This window comes from Globicephala melas, chromosome 6 (genome assembly GCF_963455315.2).
Source record: "Globicephala melas chromosome 6, mGloMel1.2, whole genome shotgun sequence".
In the NCBI taxonomy this organism is placed as follows: Eukaryota; Metazoa; Chordata; class Mammalia; order Artiodactyla; family Delphinidae; genus Globicephala; species Globicephala melas.
Window position 1 is genome coordinate 10,054,449 of NC_083319.1, and position 25,035 is coordinate 10,079,483.

The 25,035-nt window shown below is 35.3% G+C and overlaps 1 protein-coding gene across 2 annotated transcripts in view; it reads right to left on the minus strand.

Moving 5' to 3' along the window:
* PBX3 (PBX homeobox 3) overlaps nucleotides 1-25,035 on the minus strand; it is a 231,861-nt gene that overhangs the window by 54,285 nt on the left and 152,541 nt on the right. For both annotated transcript variants that reach the window (XM_030858661.2, XM_030858658.2), the window contains exon 3: nucleotides 9,182-9,423. In XM_030858661.2, the coding sequence (XP_030714521.1) occupies nucleotides 9,182-9,423 (242 nt within the window). The remainder of the gene's footprint in view (nucleotides 1-9,181; nucleotides 9,424-25,035) is intronic.

A 25,035-nucleotide genomic window follows, 5' to 3' on the forward strand; every position in this document is an offset into this window, starting at 1 on the left:
TTTTTCATACACTTTGAAAACCAGTATATATTTACATTTACAGCACATCTCGGTCCAGATTAGCTAGATTTCAAGGGCTCAATAGCTACATATGACTAGTGGCAACCGTATTGGACAGCACAGCTCTACAGCATCTTGTGGACCAATGTACTAAGTAAGAAAAACTCTTTGGGAAACAGTATACTTAGTAATCTCTGATGTTTCTTTTTTATTCTTCATCACCATGCATTCACACAAACCCACAAAAAAAAGTCAGTTTCACTTAGGAATGTCCTTGATGAAGCAAGAGAAATCATTCATTTTATTACATCTCAATCCTTGACTACGACTTTAATATTCTGTGTGATAAAACGGTAAACACACCAAAAGCACTTCAATTGCTTATAGAAGGATGGTTGTCTTGAGAAAAAACACTTGTGCGATAGTTTAAGTTGTGAGCCGATGCTGTCTTTTTCAGGGAACACCATTTTTATTTGAAAGCGAAGTCAACAAATTATAATTACTCAGACTTGGGTATTTTGCAGATATTTTCTCAAAAATGAACCAAGCAAGCCTGTCACATCAAGGAAAACAGCCGACAACAGTTGTGCCAATGATGAAATTTGACTTTTCAAGTGAAAATTATAATTTTGGAAAACTTGCATCCACTACCTTGAGCTTGATAGTTTCCTAGCAGACTTTCTGAATAATTTGGTGTTGATATTAGTAAATATGATATTTTGATATTATATAATGCCAAGTGTTAACATTAGAAGATGTACATAATTCAGTGAAACAATATTTTCCAAATGATCAAAGCATTATGTTACAAAAAAATGCATAGGTAGAAGATCCATTCAAAGTGCACACTAGACCAAGTTTAAAGGAATTTAAAGGATTTTTTTTTTTAAGGAATTCCTTTAAAGGAATTTTAAAGGATTTTAAAGGAAGGGAGTACAAAACGTTGATATGATTTCAGATTCATTATAACTAACCTTTAAGACAATACAACTTGTCAAGTTTTGGTATAATATCAGAGGAAAGTATCCATAATTATCAGAAAGGCTATTAATACACTCCTCCCTTTTCCAATGACATCTTTGTGTGAGGCCAGGTGTTCTTCATATACTTCAACCACAAGACAGGAGACTGACCGTAGAAGCACATATAACAATCCAGGTGACTTCTTTTAAGCCCAACATTAAAAAGTTTTGCAAAAATGTAAAAGCAGTGCCATTCTTCTCACTAAATGTTGAGGTTTTTTTGGCAAACACAGGCTTTTAAAAATATTATAGTGAATAGATAATAGTTTATCATTGTTTCTTAAATACATACTTTTATTTTTTTCTCAGTTTTAACTTCTATTATAATAAATGTTGATAGATAACAACGCACTGAACGAAAGCTCTTAGGGGGTCTCCAATAATTTTTAAGAATTCAAGTCATGGGCTTCCCTGGTGGCGCAGTGGTTAAGAAACCGCCTGCCAATGCAGGGGACATGGGTTCAAGCCCTGGTCCAGGAAGATCCCACATGCCGTGGAGCAACTAAGCCCGTGCACCACAACTACTGAGCCTGTGCTCTAGAGCCCGCAAGCCACAACTACTGAAGCCCGCATGCCTAGAGTCCATGCTCTGCAACAAGAGAAGCCACTGCAGTGGAAAGCCCGCGCACCGCAATGAAGAGTAGCCCCTGCTCTCTGCAACTAGAGAAAGCCCGCGTGCAGCAACGAAGACCCAACGCAGCCAAAAACAAATAAATTAAATAAATCAATTTTTTTAAAAAAATGAATTCAAGTCCTAAGACCAAAACGTTTGAGAACTAGCTGTACTGGAGTATTTCTAATTTGCACATGTAATAATGCTAATTCCTACAAACCTAGCTCAAACATTATGGTAACATATATCTATGACAGAGTGTATGTCTTGATAAATAATTCAAGACTCCTGTGTGTGATACCTGAGGGTTTTTTTTTGGTTTTTGTTTGTTTCAGCTTTCCTCTGGCTCTCAGTTTTTCTCTGGCTATATTTTAATCTCTTCAGAATGAATGTTTGCCTATCGTTTCTAAGAAGCAGCCACAGGCTTGTGTGAAAAAAAGTGTTAAAAGCAAAAAGTTTCTGCATCTAAAAACTCATAATTTCCTAAAACATTTGCTGAATGTCTCACAACTTATTAAGTGAAGTCATCTATGAATGCAAATGCTGATTAGCAATTTGGCAATAGCCCAACATTCACAGAATTCACATAGCTTTTCTTTAAACCGGTAGTTCACACATGATTAATTAGAACATCTCATTTATGTAGTGTGCACTTTAGCTCATTACTCTAAGTAAAATTCGTTAAGTATTTACATTTAGATAATTAAAATCCGGGTACACCCTTAAGAAAGATGCATACACTTTAGGCAAAGTGATTTTTTTCCTTTATACCACTGAAAGTAAATTACAGCCTCATTTACAGCATCATGTGTACCAGTTTCAGAGCAGAGCATAGTACTGCCTCATCTCCAGATCCTTAAAAGATATACATTTTTTAAACACATAAGTGCAGTAAGAATGATCAAATGATTGCAGAGTTGTTTTGAAGGGCCACCCAACCACACACTAGCATCAATGCTGTTTAAAATGTAAGATGCTCACTTCAAACATTTATCATATCCTCTGTCATACCTACAAGACTATATTATTAAAATAGACATTGGAAAAAATTTTCATTGCCTTATTATTTTTCCAAGTAAAATTGTCAGTTAAGAATTTTCTGGTCAATGTCCACAATACAAATGTAGAAACAACTTGGTCAATTGGGAGATTTAGGAAAGAAGAGTTTTGATTCCTTGAATTTTCTGAATAACGAGTAATGGCAAAAACCTCTTTTTCTCTTAATCCAGCTGTTGAAAATTATCTAGGATGCATTGTTTTACATCCTAGATAATTTCTGTTTACAATGTAACAAAAATGTATGTTTTGTTTAAAACATACATTGTAATAACATAAAGTCAACATAAAGTGTGGAATGCTTCATCTGATAAAAAATATTTTCAACCAATTCTTATTATGAGCCTTTCTCTCCTTGCCATTTGTTCCTTTCTCCTTAAAAACACAAACCAAGTAATATAATGGAGGATTTGAAATATATGGATTTTTTATAATGTTGTTAATGATATTTGTTAGCTAGTAAAACTATATCCTCGATATCTACATGTATTTGGATTTACACTCAAAATTAGTTTTCAGGTTTTGTTTGTTTTGTGGTGATGCTTTTTTCGGTGGTGAATTCAAGATTCAACCCCTTTCTTGCCTGTAAGTTCACATCACTGAACATAAAAATGTAAAATCAGACGGTGAGCAAGCACTTATTTTTGAGGAAGTTTTAAAATGGTTCATGATCAAATCTAAAAACTGAACTGGCCTTTTGTAACCATCTAGAGAAGCTGATTGCAGACAACAGATCATAACACTCTCTATGCTAAAAATCCACTCTTCAAAGAAAGAATAAATCTCTATTAAAAGCTGATGATTCTCTAATTTGCAAGCATCCATTTTCTAGATGTCTTTATAACCTTGCAAGTAACTCTAGTCCAGTATTACAGATTTTGTATTTATGTAATGCTTATTAAATCAACAAATTATTCTTGTTTTAGGATAAGAGTCAAATTGAAAGATACTTTCTAAGCCAACTAGAATGAGACCAATATGCCTAAGAAACAGCTGCAAAGATGAAATATCTATCTTTTTTTTTAATCGGAGTATAGTTGGTTTACAATGTTGTATTAGTTTCTGCTGTACAGTAAAGTGAATCAGTTATACATATACATATAACCACTCTTTTTTAGATTCTATCGTACCTCAACAAGTCTCAACGTAATCACGTGGTTTATGGACCTATCTCATGAGGGTTTTGTAAGGATTATATTATATAATACATGTTAAGTTCTTTGAAGAGTTTGGAACACAATTAACACTTAATAAATGGGAGTTATTGTTGAAAATAGAAATGACAATTTTATGAAATTCATATTGTGTGTGTCATTCTGCAAGTAAGTCCCTACTCTGATTACCTAATATAGTTGTGTCTTCCCATTGCCAGAATAAATACAAACACTGCTTCCAAAGAAATTGAAAAAAAAAAGAAAAGTATTCAAATATAAAACAATTCATTTCATTAATCAAGTTTGTGGTCAAAGATACATTTGGTACAAAGAGCCAATAGACTAGAAACTTGGAGGAAAAAAGGGAACACTCAAACACTCCTTCCAGCCAAGGAAAAGACGCAGCGTGAAAGCTGACAAGAAGTAAAACCCTTCTCTTGGAGCAATGAATGACAAAGTCTTGTTTGGGAAAAATAAATATAAAGTTTACATCAGGTAGTACCCTTTTACCTTTCCTGATTTTTTTTTTTTTTTTTTTTTTGCTATTAAGAAAATAGCAAAATGGGATTAGGAGTTTGTGGGTTACACAATGTCTAATGTAATAACATCAGCATTTTAAAACCTGATTAAAAAAAATTCTTTACAAGCAAAGGAGATCTTGACAGCAAATATAAACACACAATGTTGAGAGCCTCAAAAAGCACAAGGCCATGATGCCTTTAAGTGGTTTAGGTTGCACACTCATTCTCCATTCCCCCTGCAATCCCCTGTAATCTGAAAGTCCTCTATTAGCTAAACAGTACCTAATTGGTCTTGAGCACACTGAGTGTACATGCGTGGCTCCAGTGCTTTACCTGATTTGAGGTGAATTCAAAAGACATCTGCGAACTCAGAAAGCAGGTTCCCAGATGGTTGGGGGAGGGTTGGGACCCTTACAACACTTTTGCCTTCAGCAAAAATGTATTTCAATATAATTATAGGAGATAGCTTTCAATATGTCATCTCTGTTATAGCAGCTGTAAATTATGAAGTGAATTGCTTGTGTACAAGCACTTCTTCTGGAACAAGCAAAGTGGGAGAGCTGCATAAGGCATGATATATATCTTTTCTTTTTTAACTGAGAACAAATCTCTAAGTCAAATTTCATTTGCAAAAACCAATGTATCCATTTCCCTTTGGTAGAGAGGCAGAGGAAACAAGACCCTCAATTCTTTAAAACAGGCTTCCCAGGACCCTTGGCTCAAGTTCATTAGGAATTCACCTATTCTAATAGTCGGGCCTTTAATCATAAGAGCATATTTGAAAGATACAGTAAAAACATTTTTCAAAACTTGTAGCTAGTCCCATCCCATAGTTCAGGATGCCATATAAGCCTCCATTGTCTGGCTGCCTTTGGGTCTTATATGGGGATCCCATGTGTACAAAATAAAAAAAATTTGTTTTCCTCCTTTTAAAACAAAAAACTTGTAGCTAATCAACAAGAAGACAAGCAACCAGGTCTTCCTCCCAGCTAAAGAGGAAGGCAGTGCAACCAAGACAAAAGCATTACAACACAGTTGCTGCAAGCTTTGAAAAATTATCATATTCCTCTTGGTCGTCAGGATCAACAAAAGTAAGTTTTGGTTTTCCTTTTAGGTGATAGTAATATTCAAGAATCTTACTTTAATATATATTCTATGCCTAATATTTCAAAAGCATTTATAAGTGAATCTAGATGGTTCTCATTAAGAAGCATTACATCTGAGCCTATGTAATGTAAACACATGATCAAAGGACATTTTCTGGAGAAAAAAAGAAGGACAGGATTTTAAAAAACAGTACCATTCCTAAAACATACACAGAAAGCTGAGCCTTGCAGCTTGGATTTAATTTTGCTCTAACTGTAGCTCTAGTCTGCTTAGCTTTGTAAATGTGGCTGCGTTTATAAGGTACTTTAATTTACTGCAGTGGCGGTGTTTGTTAATTTTATGGCAATCTAAATCTAAACAGGCTTCAGATACATTTTCATTACAGCTTCATTGCAAAACACAGTGGAGTGAACAGCTCTAAAATTCCAATATTGTTTATTTCTTTTAGTAAAAGACTCAACACAATTTTCTGACAAAGCCTCTGCCTTAACATATATGTTCTTCCTATTTACTAATAAGCATTCTGTCACTCAAAGTACCCATATTCATGTACTTTTAGGAGGAAAAATATAATGTCTGTAAAGTGATTAAAATAGTTGTTTATTTTTCTATCTCTACTCTGATCCTATCCCCAATGCAATCCAACATGGGCAAATAAGAGAAAAATCAGAACGTATCTGAATTATTCGCAAACTGTAATCGTTAAAAACAAGGTAAGAGACCCAAAAGGGAGTCACTTTTGCTATGCCCCAAGTTTCAGCGTCTCCTAGGAATGTAATCTTAAACCAGTCAATCTGGAACTACTGGGCCAGCACCCATGAGGTCATCTGCCTGACAAACTCTGCCAGGACCTAAGGGAAGGCGACCTTGCCACAACGGACCCTCTTTTTGCTAGTATCACTTCCTTGTCCCACTCTTGTCTGCCTGTAAGAGTCTTTCATTTCGTACAGCTCCTGGGAGCTCCTTTCTATGTGCTAGATGAGATGCTGTTCAATTCATGAATCGCTGAATGAAGCTAATAAGATCTTTAAAATTTGGTTGTATTTTATTCTTTAACATACATAAGTAGCAGCATAATTCAATGGAAAAAGAAGGCATATTGTCAGAAACTGATTTCAAAACCTGATTCTGACACTAACTAGATGTGTGACACTGGACAAATTACTTCACCTAAGTCTCATTTTCTCATCTGTAAAATGTAAATTATAATGCCACCATCTAGTTTAGAAATGCCACCCCTTCATCTCAGTTCTTCGTAGCCCTTCTAGTAACTCCAAAGTATATCCCTGAAAGTTCTATCTCAGATAAAGCCCTGTATCCCAAAAATATGAAAAGAAAAGACCATCTTATGTCAACTCACTGATCTGAACAAACTTAGGAACCACAGACAGAAGAGCAATAAAAGCCAGCTTCAAAGACAGCTCAAGAGAACTAAATGCTGCTATGTTCTTTCTAAAACAATTCAGAACCTACAGGAGAAAAATTGTAAACTAAATTTCTGTTGAATCAGCCAACTAGTCATGATACTTTATTTGTCCGTAAAACTGCAAAGATTTCATGTTATCTATATTTTTCCTTCTGAAAGTGTTAAAAATGAGAAAGGAAATATACATTCAGTGGTTTTTTATTAGGCTACTGAACATATCTAGAAATAAGACTCATGATTACATTTTAAATCTTTGATATTTAAAACAAAAATACATACTGTAGATTAGTCTATGAAGAACTTGTGTGCACATGTGTATTTTTAAAGCAAACAAAACAAAACAAAAACCTTGGTGAAAATGACTGACGCCAGATTCACCCAACTTCCAACAGGGCTAAAGGGAGAAAATAAGGAGGCTGGTGTGAAGAAACATGGCAGAAGATAGTAAGGAATCACCTTAATTTCTCAGCTAAAAAGATGAGCCATTTGACCCCTAATACTATAGATCTTTCCATGCAAGGTGACTCATAGTATTTATTTAGTAAGTACGTACAGATGTATTTAACATAAAGTTATGCAATTAGGGTTATACTACAAATTAGAGTTGTTTTCTACTGTTTATGCTCAGGGCAACCTTTTCAACCATGACTTATTTTGTTTACTCTCAATTATTCATATGTCAAATCAGAAAGCCCAATTTTTTTCATATATATACACAAGACCACTTTTCCAAAATTCTTATTTGCATATCTTCTACCAAAAATTATTCCTATGAATGAGACTAGAGATACAGTATGAGATCCCAGAAAGCCTACTCAGAAAAAAGATAACGTCTTATAATATTAATTTATATTGTATTTTAACATAAAGCTACATAAATCTTTCTACCATTCCTCAAAACACACTCACCTCTGGGACAGAATCCAGCATTTTTTTAATAATACCATATCCAGAATATTAGAGAAGGCAATGAAAATAATAACATATACAACTGAAACTTTACAGGGAACTTAGAAGAAAAATCAATATCAAAACTGACCAGGGCATCACACTAAGGTGTTTGGACTTTAATAAATGCCTGACTACATAGTGAAGTATTTATGGGTGAAATGACATGACGCCTAGGACTTATTTTAAAATACTCTACCCACCCCCCCCCAAAAAAAGAGTGGGGGCAAGGGGAGATAGACAAAATAAGATTGACAGAATGTTGATAACTATTTACCTGGATGATGAGTATCTAGGCAGTTCCTTATTTTAGGTTGAACTCTATAAAAATGCTAATACACAACTGTTTATGACATAAAAACTTGTTAATTTCATACCATTCAGCTTAATATTCTCTTTATTTTGGGCACATTTAAACATTTCCATAATAATTTTTTTAAATTACCTTTCAGTGAGAATTCCTCAAACTAAGCAGGTTTTTAAACGAACAACTAAAATATGTTTAAAATGAACCACCAACATTTTACCTTGTCTCACTGAATCTAAGACTTACTTATTTTTCCCCACATTTTAACATCTCTGAAGTTTGGAAGCATTTTACTATCAATGGCATGTTATACTTCAATTGGGCAGTTAATTTTTTCTTGGTGGTGGTACATAACACCATGATACGGCTTAAAATCAAAGATATCTTAGATTCAAAGAAGTATAGTTAATATAATTGCTGAGAATAGCATTTTTAATCCATACTTTCTAATCAGGAATTTAGCACACAATGCCTAGTGTTCCCTGCCCCAGGAAACCTGTAATTATCTTGGGAGGTCTCCTCAAAGAGAAAGGCCAGAACCAGCTTACTTTGTCAAGTTAGCTCCTTCCCTTTAGCCTGGCATAATCCTGAAGAATTAATTCCTAGGAGGATTCTGTAGCTCACCGCATAGCAGGCAGAGCTCACTATGCAATGCTTCCCTTTAAAAGTTGTTATAATAGCTATGAATGAGGCCAGTGCATAATTGTTAATGATATAGAGCTTTGACGAGCACCAAGCAGTGAGGTTAGAGGGGAAGGATGGCTGCAGGTGTGGTAGTAAGGGCATGTAAATGTGAGGAATGAGTAAAACAAATTGATGGGATAAAACAGGTTTAGCTTCACCTCTAAAATTGCAAAGGGACTTCATTTCATGAATCCAACAATTCACTTGGATTTTTGCATTGACCTTATTTATTCTGCTCTTTCTGTTAACACCTACCCCTCACAACCCTCAGAATTAGTTAGCGCAGTCTGTCAGAAGAGCAATAGAGGGTTTGTGTAGGACTATGAGAGTGGCGGCTGCTGACCTGTTCATATTTCTCCAGTTCTGTGTGATAGATTTGTCTGATCTGGGTCAATTTGGCTCTGTAATCTGAGTGTTCAATAGAGTTATCTGAAGAACCTCCAGAGGCTGCCGCGGCTGCAGCTGCTGCCGCCGATCCCCCACCTTTCTCAGGACCTGAAACCCCTTCTGCCAAAAGCATATTGTCCAGTCTCATTAGCTGGGGATCGGGAGGGTCCTCCTCCTGGGCTCCTCTGATGCTGAGACCTTCAAGGAAGAGAGAGAGAGACAGAGAGAGAAGAAGCGAGAAACAGGACAAACAGTGTGAGTATTTTATTTATTTGAGTAAATGATCAAACAACATCAGTGCACTACAATTCATTCTGAGAATTTCATTGCTCACATTTTATCAATAAGCATAAGTAAGTATGAAAATTCTTACTTCTGTGAAATTTCTAGTATGACCCTCTCTCAATATATCCCATATTGGATCCTTGGAAAAAAGTAACCCTGGATTCTCAGAATATTCTAACAGCCAATCTTCCCAGTTTTAGATGATTTAAGCAATAATGGAAACGGGTAAAAAATTCAAGATTTCGAGAAAGAAAAAAAATAATTCCAAGGATATAAAACAAACTCATCAAAAGGTAGTTATTTTGTTTCTCCATACAGTTGGAAAAACAGAATTTAAAATCCCATAATTAATTCACAAGCTATGTCCAAAAATTAGAATATAAACAGGATTAGATGGGCTTTTCCATCATGTAATTTCAGGGAGAGAAGAGAAATACATACATTATAAGGGTAATTAGCTATGCTTTAAAAATATACATTATTAAATGAATTTGTTAAGCAACTGCCAGCAAACCATAAAACCAGGACACTACATACAGTATTGAAAATACACCATCAACATGGCAATACAGTGCTGGACACGGTAGTCTCAATCTAATTTTGCTTTTAAATCAAGAACTTCCTAAGTGATGCCCAGTCAGCAACCTCATCTGAGTACTATAGATCACAGTTGACAATTCATAGGTTTAATCAGGTCACAGGCTTTCTGCCAAGATGTTTTCAACAACACAGAAGACAAAGTTTTAAAGTAATTATCATGGTATAAAAAGCGGTGGAGTCATGACAGCTCAAAATCAGCATTTTCATTAATGTGTAACATAATCTAAAATATCCCAGCCCAATTAACCTCTGTAAATCTGTTTAAAACCAGGTTCCCCATACTAGTTACAAGGCATCTTGGGGAAGGGGGGGGAGGAAGTTGGCATTTTGCAGGTCTGCATTTGGTGTCTGCCTTTTGCGTCTGTGCCTGTTGTTGTTTATCCACAGTGGTGCACACTCTGCGTCTAGTGTAACTTAACATGACAGTAACATCTATAAGCTGCCAAGTACTCAACTGAGCACCAGCTCTGCGATTTTATATGCTAACCTAAAACAACCATCAATTCTTTTTAAGAACAGATTTCATTCCTAGATGCCCTGAATTATACCCACAGCATGACAGAGCTCTTGGTTGCCTTAACTCAAATGAACAACTTTAATATCCTCCCTCAAAACACTTTAAAGCTGTCACTTTCATTTAAAAATATACTTCAGAATAATTTCAACTGGGTAATAAAACTAACTCACAATAATTTAAAATTATATCTGTTGCTTATTCAGAGGTAAATAAATAAAGTTTGAAAACCACAACATACTAAGACAATAAATTAATTTAGGGTACCAAAAAGTTAGATAACTCTCTTAAATCAGATAAAATTGGTATCAACACATTGCTGGTAATTAGAGATAGACAAACGTGTATTTGCTATTTCTTCTAGATCTAGAAGAAACTGCCAAATATTGGCTACATTAGTATTTTTAATTTAGCATCTTTGATTTTCTTCCCTTCACTTTGTTAGATGTTAAAATCTCATGGCCTAGAATCTCATGGCCTAGAATGCTTGTAGTTCCACATACCAAGTTTTCTGTGCATTTGGAATGAAGTAAGGACTCACTGAGCAACATCTTATCTTGTACTTTGGACTCTGTTTCATTTTTATATTATTTGTTTGGGAATTCCTTAAGTTTCTCCTTTTTAGACTAAATTTTTGCTCACATTTTTGTATTTGTTGTTTCTTTTTTGTATTTACAGATATTGATGTTTCTCCTGGAAATTTATTTTTTTAATCTACCTTCAAGGTTCTTCCGGGTTTCTAGTTTTCCCCTTGTACTTATACATATTGATCTTTTCCTTATGGACATTGGTGAGGTTCTGTAATAGTAAACCAACATACATAGTCAAAGTTATTACACTCCCCTGAACAGTGTGGCAAACAAGAAAAGATGCTCAATGACTAATACACAAGGAAATAGACTATAAGGAAGATAGAAGAAGGAAATTAGTCAGGAAGAAATGCAAAGGACACAAAGTAATCACCCATCTATAGCTCTTTTATACGTACCTAATATGTATATAACACCACCATACCAGTAGGAAGCAGCCCTTAAACTCAATAGTAGTGGACACATATAAAAATAATTATAAGTATGTATTTTCAGCTGGTATAACATTCTCCCCTTGTGATGAATAATAACTCTTACTTCTAAAATCATTAGTAAAAATAAATAAATAAAATCGTAAGTAAATCAACACAAATTTCATATTCCTTTGGATGAAAAGTACTAGAGCACTTCACAGTTAGGCAACGTTGAGAAGGTATTTATCAACACTGAAGTCATTTTCATAACTATAGTTGGAAAAGTGACTGGATTTCTTTCTCTATTAAACAGTCATGATTATGAATAACACCCAGTTTCCAAGATTATTTTTAATTTGAATATTTCTATTTATTTTTTTACTTTATATTCAAATTACTATTTTATCCCTCATCCTACCTACCTCACTGTTCCCTAGCTTACTAACCTGCCAAAGTCACACCTTCTGTTATGATGGCTGCCAGTCATAACACCCACTCCTGTAGGCACCTATAAACATCTTCGTGAACCTAAATTTACAAGAGCCAGAATGAATCAAACTGTGTGGTTATCAAAAGATCTTGATATCTTCAAACTGAAACTTGGGAAAACAATCATTTAAAAATTGAACATTGTTGTTTTTAATCCAAAACATACACTGGGACATTTTCAGAGGTTTTACATCTAGGCTCCTTGGTTATCACAGCATTACAAAGTTAAAAAACAACAACCCTATTTGGAATCTACTTGTAACTACAACATTCATTTCAGTATCCCTAAGATTTAGACAAATCATATAAACAAAGTAAAACATTGTTTAACAATGAACTTGGCTTTGTTATAGGCCCACAGTTTTTGCATATCTTTCAGCAAATCCTAATTAGCTGTCTTTCAACATGCTGTGCACCTGCCCCACATATAATGGGAGAGAGCATCTGCATAGACGACTGCATTCGGAGGGCAATAAATAAATTACGGGTCAAAATTATTACAACGCGTTCTCCGAACAAACGCATACCCTTCACAATACTAAGCTGCAGATGTGAAAAGTACCTAAAAGCCCACTCAAATGGTATGATTATGGGGCTGTTTGAGTTTAATAATCTGACTGTAATTCAGGCATTTTCAACAGCTCATTAAGGGTTCATTAATATATAGGCAAGCTTTTGAATTATAAATAAGCAGATTAGAAACCTGCAGTGGCTAGATTGTACAGTAGTAGCCTCTCTAACAGAACAACACTGTAACACAATGAAGGCTTGACCTGAGAGAATGAGGTGCAAACACAGGGCACTAACTAAGCTTCGTGGCTCCATCATTTCAAGGACCAAGCCCACTGGACCATGACTAACCTCTGTTCATCCAGGACTGAAGAATAACTTCAGACCACGGCAACTTCAAATGTGTTCTACACACGGTTGTGAATTAGGCATAACTAAGACCTAGCTCTACAATATTTCCAAAAAGAAGACATACAGTAGCCATAGTAATGATGAACAAAAGTTATCAGATTGTTTTGACTTTGTAAAGAGTACAGTATTCAGACCTGCTGAGAAACAAAAAGCTATTATGGAAACTTGAGTTGTTTGATTTTTTTTCCCCTCTAGTGAGCATGCTGTAAAAGTAGATCCCAAATTATTCATAAGCTTAGGCCTATGAAATTTGTAATTTTGTTCTCGGATGGATTCGTTCTTGATTCACTCAACTACCACACCACAGTCTTAGCTCAGAGGAAAATGTTTTAGCAGATTATCGTGTAAAACAAAGCCAGATCAGGTATTTTTTGCAGGCCCTGAATTCTCGGCTGCCTTGAAACCAATGACAATTCTAGTATTTTCTGTTCTTATAATTTTCCATAGATTCTATTTTGTGTCTGTTATTTAAAAATAACAAGCAAAATTGTGGTCTTAAGTTACAAAGATGATTAAAGAAAATACCAACTTTATTTTCTGTTTGTTTAAAATGCTTTCTTCATTTTAAAATCAAGTCAGCCACAGTGTGAGAAACATAACCCAAATTACAGTTAAAGAAGAGAGATTAATACAGGCGTGTTGCCACTTTCCTCCCCAAACATAAAAAAGGTAAAATAATTTTCCACCTGAAATCCTTAAGTAAGAAACAGTTTAAGTATGAAACAAAAGACCTGGAAATGAAATGAAGGTCATAAGCCTGGTGGTTATAAGATCTCATTTGAAACAATTACTTTTTGGTTGTGAAAACTGGAATATAATCTGGAAACAAAGTAAAGAAAGAACTGAAATAAATCCCTCAAGGCGCCATTATCTAAACTAGACTCAGTTTGGAGGTGGGGAGGGAGGTTAGGGCAGGTGGAGTAGAGATAGAGCTAAGGAGCCAACCCCAAATCCAGGGAAGGCAGACCCTTGAGTGGGGTCTGACTGGCTAAGAGACATCATCAACAACAACGACGACAAAACCTATGGAATCATATCAGCATCTCCTAAAGAAAGATCTGGAATAACAACATTTGCACCTGGATTTCATGCTCTTCTTCTTAGGTCTAAAGATGAAACTTGTAAGGAAAGGGAAGAATCATAATATTTTGTAGCTATCAGTAGACGCAACTATAAAAACAACTAATTTTGAAGACATTATGAGGTACTGACAGATGATCTAGTTGCCTATCACAACCCACGGCCCCATGCCCATCCCACTCCAGCTCCAAATCTCCTTTTAAGCCAATTTTAGTGTCTAATCCACTGAATATGGCCGTCATATTACAAGCTAATGTCACTTTCACTCCTATTTAAGGTGACTGTGTGGTGTGTGCACGTTTTTCATGTCAGGCATATTAAATATAACACGGCAATGCACTGCACATTTCCACGCCAACCTAGTTGTCACTTTCGCTTGACTCATTCTCTATTGAGGAAAAATGCAGCACTGGGAATTTACAAGGCTTTTCAGTTAAATGGACATAAATCACAGGTTTCATTCAAACCGAATAATCACTGGCCATAAAGAGCTACTTGTCTCTTACCATATATTACAGTGAAGTTCCTGTGAGCAATAATGCAGCCATTCATGGCAAAGAAAAACAGAGCGAGACATTAAGAACTGACATGTAATCCTGTTAGGGCCCTGACGTGGAGAGTGTGGCTGACATTTTTATCATATATGTCCATTTCTATTTGGAAAATCAGAGGAATAAAAATGATTACTTCACTGCCCAAATCTACCTTCCTAAAACAGCCCACTGAGATTTGTTTACATGCTGGGAAACTGCTTACTAGAAATTCATAAATCTAAGATTTTGAAGCATTTCCCCTGATGGTTAAATTGAAGATATGACTAGAAAGATTCCCCATAATGCTTCTCCACACCTCCATTTCCTTCACTTTCAACATATAAACTGTCAATCCATCGCTTTATTACATTTCACCTTCATTATAAAGCTGTTGGCAGAATGCCTGTTTCTAACATACAGCACTGATAACTTTTCTCCAAGCACTTGCTGCAAAGCCATCTCACTCAAGAAAGCAGGCAACTAATGACCTTTATTACAGGTTCGATGGAATGCAGCTAGATGCTATAATGACATTATTAGTATCTTGGTCTGTACAGGTACTAGACTCCTAGGCAGAACCTAGCTGTTATTTTCCTGCAGTTCCACAGACGTACTTTAAACGAGAAGAGTGAAACCATTTAAAGGTATTTCTTCAATCACCAGTGTTCTTCTGTGCCAGTATGATTCCCAAGGCTATGACTCTGGCACTTCTGCAGGCTCCCAGCAATGCAAATGGTTAGACAGAGATCACTTATGGATCAATTCTTCTCCCTGGCTGTACCACCAATCCCCACCACATCACAAGTTCAGACTATTTATTTTACCAGAAATAGGGGAATATTTTACACAAAAGAGTTAAGCCTGAAAAAAAAAAATGATTCAAGCTAAACATTTTGCTATTTGGGGCCATAAAAAATATTGATCAAACTTACATATTTACCGAGGAACTGACAAAACTACAGCACAGTTCATCCACTTGAAAACATTTATTATGCTCCTTACTACTGTGGGAAGGTGTGTTCATTCTATGCGAAAGGACTTTTTAAAAATCCTTCATTTTCATTATATTTTCTCTTTACCCTTCAAGTCTATTTTAACCAACTGTTTACATAAAAATCTGAAACTACTGTTGGCTGGCAAAGGCAAATTTTGAAGACTTCCCACTTGCCAATTAGATCTTGCCTCAAGAGACAAGAAAAAGGAGTGAGGCTTGTCACTGTGAAAGTGAAGAGCAGCCAAGATGAAGGAGCAGATGGACTGTGCAATAAAAATGCAGAAAGAAGAATTACATTTTTAAGGCACTTTTTTGTTAAATGGAGCTGCATCTTGTTGGAGCGCTTGATATATAAGCACTGTCAGCTACAGAAAAAGAGAACAAGGCTAGGGCAAGATATGAAGTATGCCGTGCTTGCATGAGACAGTGAAAAAAGGATGAAAAAAAAAACAGGCCATGTTTCTCACGCATATTAGCACAAAGGGTTACCTGTGCTCTGTTCTTAAAGGAAATTATTACAAGTGGGGGAAAAAAGGAAACGGCCATTTTCTTTTTATCTAAAGGGATAGATGTTCACACAAAATGCTCTGCTGAGGAGATTCTTAGGACTGGTAAATATGACAGCTAAATTTGAAAGCTATATAAAGGAAAAGCAATGAGTTTCAGAACCTAAGTGGAGGAAAAGAATTATAATAACACTGGCTTTAATACCTACAGGTCTTTATGACTAGCTATTCTGTGTGGTTACCAGTGATCTAATGATCTAATGTGCCAATGATTTTTTCAAATTTACCACATGCCTGGGTCTCCTCACTAGAAAATGCTAAAGGTTCACATTTGGACTTGCACAGAAACCAATTAGCCCTCTTCTACTACGTGTATTTCCAAGACTTTTCAGTATTTGTTACACAAACTCTTATTGCAATCCTTCCTTTTCCCACATTCCCACATTCTGTTCCCTTGCCTTTTTTTCCCTAAAGAATGAGATGGCCATGGCATTTTCATTTCCTGTCTTGTCAGTTAAGATCACTGCCACACTGTGAATGGGGTAACATTACACTGTGGCGCCTGCTCCCTCTAACACGGAGGGCGTCGTGTGTGCCGCTCCACACAGCTGCTTCCTCCCCGACTCTATTTTCTGGAAGACCGAATCTTCCAGACTTTGATAAGTTCCTCCCACACCCAGTTCACAATCAAAATGTTCCTGCCGAAAAGCAAATGTTTTCTGACCTTTTGTTGCTTATGTAGGTACCTTTAACTTCTTATTTTACAGTTGTTAATGTGATAATCCAAAACGCTATTATTAGTACTTGGGTATCATTCTAATGCTCAGGCTAAAAATTCTCTATATTCAAATTTCAATACGTATTAAGCATATACTACATACCAATACTACATACTATAAACCAAACTTCAAAGAGGGTAAGTGACTTGCTCAAGATCACATGGCTAGTAAATGTGAAAACAATGATTCCAATACAGGATTATCCTCCTCTAAGTCCAGGGTCCCACTCTACCTCAAATATCTAGAGATATAAGTTATACTATTAGATTTTAAATTCACTTTGCAAATACAATACAAATGAGCTGCACTGCTGGAGAATATACTAAACTGGAGAATATGGAGTCGGAATAGCCTGGATTCAAATTCTAATTCTATTGCTTGTTAGCTATGATATTGTAGGCGAGTCCTCCTCATTCCCTATAAATAGAGACACCACCAACTCAAACAATCATTGTGAAGTTTAAATGCTATAAAATATGTAAAATGCCTAAAATAGTACCTGGCATATAATCATTACTTTAGACAACAATAGTGGTATTCACTTTAAATCACAGACTGAAATCCGTTTTATTAAAATGCTGCATTCCCCAAAGTCAAAGAACTAGTTGCAGAATTCTTTAGTATCATCTGTGAAAATGAAACATTACCAAGAGCATGCCATGAATATAAAAAAAATATGGAAGCTTTGCAATCTTAAATGTAATCTGAAACAAATCTGTCCTACAATTAAAACTTTTACCTTCTTTTGTTTTTGTTTTTTGGCCATACCACATGGCATGTGGGATCTTAGCTCCCCAACCAGGGATCAAACCCACACCCCCTGCATTGGAAGCGCGGGGTCTTAACCACTGGACCACCAGGGAAGTCCCAACTTTTATCTGATTTCTGATAATGTTCAATACATGGTCAAATCTGATTGGGTTGGTTTCTTTTTTATTTTAATCTTCCATTTTATATACTAAAATTTCTTTGCCATAGATTGTGCCGCCAATTACTGTAACATATTATAATGATATGTAGTATTATTTCTTTTTGCTTTCTCAATGTTTATGACCTAAGTATCTGTTTTCTTCTTTTGCTCTTTTATGTTACTTTTACTCTCATATCACTTCCAGCAGTAGAATAGCACTTTGATATATACTGATGATGAAACACTCATGATAGCTGCTCATTATTAGTGGTCTCTGACCACATGCTTCAAATAAGCTCAGAAATCTAGAGGATGGCCATGTGCAGAAGACCACAAGGAAAGTAAATGGTGTTTATTTGTTCTGAAATAAGGACTCTCTTCTTCCTGCGAATGTACTCATTACCATGTTGTAACTGGCTACACAGTGTTTTGTTAAAATTAGACCAAAGTTAGGCATGTTCTCAATTAGTATTTTGGAAATCTTTAATCAAATATTTCAAAGATTAAATACGTGGTATTTTAAAAAACAATACATATAATCCACATATGATAAAAAATTTGGGTCAGAAACTACCACTGTGGAGAAAAATGTGTACCATTTCAGAAAAATGGTCCTTTTTTCATTCATAATTTTTTTCAAATGAAAATAATAGACCCCTGTTGAATTTAAAAAATACATACAATACTTAGTCGTGTACTTTAAGGTGATCAGTAAACGTCATTCATATATACCTCATGGCAGTAAGAACCCTGCCTCTATCAGATAATTAATCTCATGCTTATCTTTGTATTCATTTCCTTTGCCTCTGCTGCAGCCATCTTCTTTCCCTTTTCTCTAAAATGTTCAAAAGTGAGTATACAAATTACAGTCAGTTGACTTCATTATGAATAGCAAATATCCACTGGGTTCCCTTTTTCCTTCTGCAGAAAGGAATGTCCACTTTATTGTTTTTGTAATACCAAATTATCCTGATGCACAGGCATTGCTCAAAATAGCATACTAGTAAATACAGCATGGAGGTCACTGACATCCTCAGTACATTCCAATGTAACAGCACAGCATAAAGTTTTATTTGTATTATTATAAAGGACACAGACTCAGTTTTATTGAAAGGGCTTCGTGAAGCATGGCATGATTATAGGAAACATGAACTTTACTACACTTTCCACAAGATTTTACTTTTAAGTGTGCTTGCTCTTTAATATAAATACAGCATCTAACTAATGACTGAAGAAGGCTTCTATATTTTCACTCAATAGTCATCTGATTGCATCTCTCTTAAGGAGTTTACATTTTGCTATAAATACTATAGATGTTTCAGTCAACGGTGGACTTTGAAAAGGATATTTGTGCTTCTCATGGTCGTATCACATCCATCACTCTATTCCATTAAAAATCATGGAAGTGTCTGAAAAGCACGACCACCCACATGGCATACAGAGGACAATGGCAGAGAAGCTTGAAAGCATTTTCCAAGCAGCAAATCACACAAACAAGACCTCTATGTTAATAATGCATTCATTTACTTATAAATAATCAAAAAGGAATATTCTTAAATACCAATTACAAAAAGGTGGCTGGCTTGGCTAATAAAAGAAAACATTATAGTGCAAATTTATTGATAATTTTCTCACAAACCATCTATTTCCTAGTGACCTATAAATAAAAGCTTAGCTAAAAAAAAAAAAAACCTATCTATATATCAACTCTTTAAGCAAATAACCTATAGCAAAGATATCCAGACATTTTTCATAAACACTTGACTTCCCAGAGCATATTCTAGATTTTGATACTACAGAGATTTAATCCCCCCTAATAAGAAATTAATGTGTCACATTCACTATAAAGACATCAAAATCAAGGTGGACTGAAAATTACAGCAATTAAACGTAGCATTGCTCATTAGAACAATTAAAAACATTTCCCCTCCAGAGATTAAAATTTTTTTTTTCCAGTTTAGGGGTATTGGGGGCAGAAAGAGCGAGATGGGGCATACGCAAATGGGCATATAAACAATTAATTAGGAAAGCCAATTTAAGGAGAATGAACATTAGGATCCATTGGAAAAGCACCATATCATAATTACAATCAGTTTTTACCCCCAGTTGCTTAGGGGGCAATGTGTAAATGTACATTTTCCCCCACTGCCTACTTATGAAAAAAAAAGTTCATTATTCAACCCACTTTTCTGAAGAGGAAATACATATGCATTAATATAAATATGATTGCAGATTTTTATTAACAGTATACCGATTTCAAAATTGGTAAAAGAAACCTGATTTTGAACTGGGTGTTTTAGGTGGTAAACCATGGAAATGTCAACTTTGATTTGAGCTAACAAAAAGGAATTTAGAGGATGGATAAGCGCCAGGACCTTTGAATTAAATGAAAGACCAGAACACTCCACAGAATGTCTGCAATAACAGTCTCTACAGAAAATTATGAGGAACTACATAAATCCACCCTCTTCCTCTTCACACAGGCTCATTAAAGCTGTACTGACTCTCTGGGCAGCTATAATTCTGCTGACTGATACCCTGGAATCACCCTGTCAATACCCAGTGGTGTGCTGCCTCTCCAACTATCTCTGCCCCTAATATTCCTCTCTTTGATGGGATTTGCTGACCTTTAATCTGATGCTAGTTTACTCTCATCACTGAAGTGTAAGTCGGAGAGCAATAAAACGGCAACCTCACTGATTCAAAAGGGAGAGCTAAAGCCTGCTAACTGTGAATCTAACCTTTCGTAATGGCTCGCTCTTAAAGGAGGAAGCATGAAGTGGAAGGCAGCTAAAACAAACAATGTGTAATGCTGAGCACAAGATTTATTAGAATCCCCTTTGCATGGGTATTACAAGAGGGCATCAGGGCTGTAAACAAGAGAGACACAAATATTTGCAAGGGAGACCAAAGTCCTGGTCAGAATACCCTTCTATGCCAATACAAATCTCAACAAGAGCTGTGCTACAGGAAATCAAACAAGATTAGATGAACGAAAAAACCTGGGATGACTCCAGGTGGATGTACACAACACTGGAGTAATAAAATCATCATTAAAAATAAGATGTTTCTCTGTGATAGGGTACGAGACTATAATGACTGAAAACCAAAAACTCACATTCATAATGGGTCCCGGGGAATTCGGAGAGCTTGTGGCAATTAAATGCTTCCAAATAATTTTCAGTAGAATATTAAAGGTAGGTTAATAAGACCTCACATTTATTGAGTGTTTCCTATGTGCCAGAGCTGGCTCAAAGTGCTCTACTTGTATTAACTCATTTAATCATCTTAACAATCCTAAGAAGTAAGTACTATTATTATGCCCACTTTTATTATCATGAAACTGAGGCCATGCTCACAGTCACACAGCTAGACAGTGAAAGAGCCAGAATTTGACCCTGGACAGTCTAGCTTTACAGCCTGAACTCTTCACCACCTTTTGTACATATTATATTAACAGAACTTAAAAGATAGAGTAACTGCCTAAAAGGAACATTCATCTTTATTTTATTTTATTTTATTTATTTATTTATTTGCGGTACGCGGGCCTCTCACTGCCGCGGCCCCTCCCGTCGCGGAGCACAGGCTCCGGACGCACAGGCCCAGCGGCCACGGCCCACGGGCCCAGCTGCTCCACGGCACGCGGGATCCCCCCAGACCGGGGCACGAACCCACGTCCCCTGAATCGGCAGGCGGACCCCCAACCACTGCGCCACCAGGGAAGCCCTATTTTTGTATTTTTAAGAGTTGGCTCTGGGTCATTTAAAAAACATCCTCACTACAAGACTCTTAGTTCATTTGGGTTATTCTTTACAAATGTGGTTTGTTTAATATGAGACAAATGATTTTGGAGGGATAAAAATAAATAATATTTTATGAATAACATAAATTTTATTATATTTCTACAATTTTATTATATTTTTCCAAATTAGTCTTTTAAAGATTATCATCAGGTATATTTTCCAAAAATGTTGACAAATAAGAAGTGAGCAACAATTAATTTAAAAGTTGAAGTAATGAAATTTGAATATTTGACATTTTCAAGCAGTATTTATGCAAAAACCAAATGCATTATTCCATGTTTTCAAATAGCAGCAAATTCTAGGCCCTTTTAAATAGAAAAAGAAAGTGGCATTCAGTTTTTTATGACTGATCTCGTGAAGTTTCAACTATTTGGCCAACAAGCTTGAAGGGCCATAGACTGAATCACAAGTACATATATCGATAGATTAGTTTAATATCAACTAGTGGTGGTAATCGAACAAGGCCCCTTTTTACCTGCTTGCACAAAGACTGAGTGTCTTCCATTATAAATTAATCTGGTAAACAAAAAAAGAAGGATCTTTCAGGGTGCAAAACACATGAATCTATATAAAATATACACTAGATGCCAGAGAGTAAACAAAGCGGAAGTTATTGCATAACAAATCTCTTCCAATCCTCTTGGGGAAAACAGAGTCTGACAGTATTAGGTTCTAACAGGTGCAGATAGCAGAAGAATTACTTATTCATTCTACCAGAAAGAAAAAGGATAATAAAAAGCATAATTTAATTTATAATTTATGTTTACAAGTGTTATTTTTAAGAGTTACAGTCTGCGTCGCAGATTACTTGGTCTGGTTCAAGTTGACATGTTGCATCATAGAACAAGCCTGAAGGTTCTTCACAACATGTACAGTAATTAACACGTCATTAACACATTAACTAATACACATTCAACATCATCAATGTTAATAGCATAATAATTAACTTATTGTACATAGCACGTAGCACCCCCTGGCACTTTTCAAAATAAATTTGGAAATGCATAATTTCAAATATTTTAAAAGGTAGCTATTCATATTGAAGTATGTTTCATCGATAAACATTTTTATAGTTGTATATGTGCGTTGTATATGTATTTTGAAAATGAGGCGTATTTAGTGATACTAGAAATTAAGTCTCTGATTCAAGCTGTACTGGTACAAAAATACAAAGAACAAAGACAAGCCTTACTCTGTGAAAGAACTAGTAACACATTAAAAATTTAATACTTGGCAGGTCAAATCTGGATACTCTCTGCTGAAGACAACCAATATTAATGAATCAGACTACAGAGTCATTGTCTGGGATCCCAAAGGAAACAAAAATGTGAATACAACAAATTCTTCTTAGAAGAGAAAATCCTGCAGAACTACTGAACAGAACATCATTGGTCAATGCTCTGATCATAAATATGTTAAACCTTACATGATATTTTTGAATATGCATGCAAGCTAGATCCAGTTTTAACTAAAATTTTACTCTGATTTTATTTTTCAGTTTAGGTCTTCGTAATGAACATCTTTGCATAATCATTTGCCTCACCATTAACCTCTCTCCATATAAGAAATAATAATTTATTTTAAAAAATACAAATTCTGTTTTATTTCCAAAATAGATCTAAAAGATAGAAATAAAGCAGCTTCTTCAAGAAATGGAAGATTTGGGTTTCTCTAACAATGAAGGTGACACAATTAAAAGAAGGGCAAAGAAAAGACAACATCAGATGTCATGGACCAAACAAGGATCCTGTCAGATCAGGTAGCCACTTTTCACAGTTGATCTGGAGAACTCGGAGTAGTAAATTGGTAACAAGAAAAGAGTGCGAAAGGATGAGATAAACAAAATAAACACATTATAGACAGTCTACCAGGTGAACTCGAGTTAATTACTGCCCGGTTATTATTTATAAAATTTTGAAACTGTTATTGGAAGTAACACCCTCTGGAAAACATAACTAGCTGGTTAATTGGCTCAACTAACTATTGGTACATAGGCGCCCCATTATGTACCAGATATATAGTCTTTTCCTTTATACTCTTTCATTCATTCATGCTCTCATTCTACAAACTTCTACTAACTACCCATTATATGCACAGCACTGTGCTAAAACTCATATACAGCTTGTTCAGTAGAAATTATGGATCACAACTAAGTAACTTCAGATTCCATTAAGAAACAGCTATTTCAGAAAGGCAGTTTTGAAGTACAATTGCTAAATTTTAAATCAATTAACATACGTTATCTACTAAATTTAGTTGTACAAAATATCTATATTCATTTAGTTTTCATATGCAGTCGAGAAGCTCAGATAAGATTAAATGGCAGGTAATGAATTTATAAATACCCTCTAAGTAAAAGCATTTATTTAAGAACATGAAATTTATCACTATCTTTTTCTTTATTTAAGTCAGTTTTGTTACCAGCTACCTTTGAGCTCCCTGGCATTGGTGGTAGCAGGTAAACAGCACATCAATTTGAGATCAGAGAACTAGTGAAAATATTAACAACCAAAAAAGGTGTTAAATTTTCTCCCAGATTTAAAATTCTACAATTCTATAATAATGACAAAAAAAAACTAACAAAAATACATAAGCTTTAAAAAATATTTTAAGCTGCCTTTTAGAAAAGATTTAAGGACTCTCACTTGGTATCTAATAATAGCTCTCAATATTTCGTTAGAGAAAGAATAAATTATAATTTAATCCTTGAACAACAAAGTATCTCCCTATTTAGTTCTTGGTCTATGGTAAGAACCTGACAAAACACTCCACTTTTAAGCATTTAGTTTTCTAGGAATTACATTTCTAAAAGATCAGTTATCTGATAAAATACATTCCATATTCTGCATATTGCTTAGGAGCTGTGTCTCTTTTTAAAAAGTATCAAGTCATACTTAGGGGACTAGTATTATGATATTAAAATATATCATTTTATATATATGTATACACACACACACACACACACATACTTGAGTGTACATAACTAGAATAAGACATTTGTTTTTACTACATCTCTATTTGGTTTGTTTGGGTATAAAGCTACCTGCATATAAAGGCTACACTGTGGGTGAGCTGAACCATCGTCAGTTTATCCTGGGGTCTTCTGCACTACATACAATTATGCTGGGGTCACCTGGGTTATATAGGAAGCCTGAAGTTTTGAACTGTCATTAGAATATTGTGGCTTGATTTTAACAATTCAACAGTGCTTCTAATGATCTTAAAGGTAATTCACTATTCAGACCCCAAGCAAAAGATGCAAATGTACCACTGAAAGCTCCTTATTAAATACCCACAGGCTACATCTCTGTACAATAAGTGGTCCAGGTCTTTTTAGAACATACTAATTAGATGAACAGAGAATCAGAAAAATGCAAAACCAGGTCATGCAGC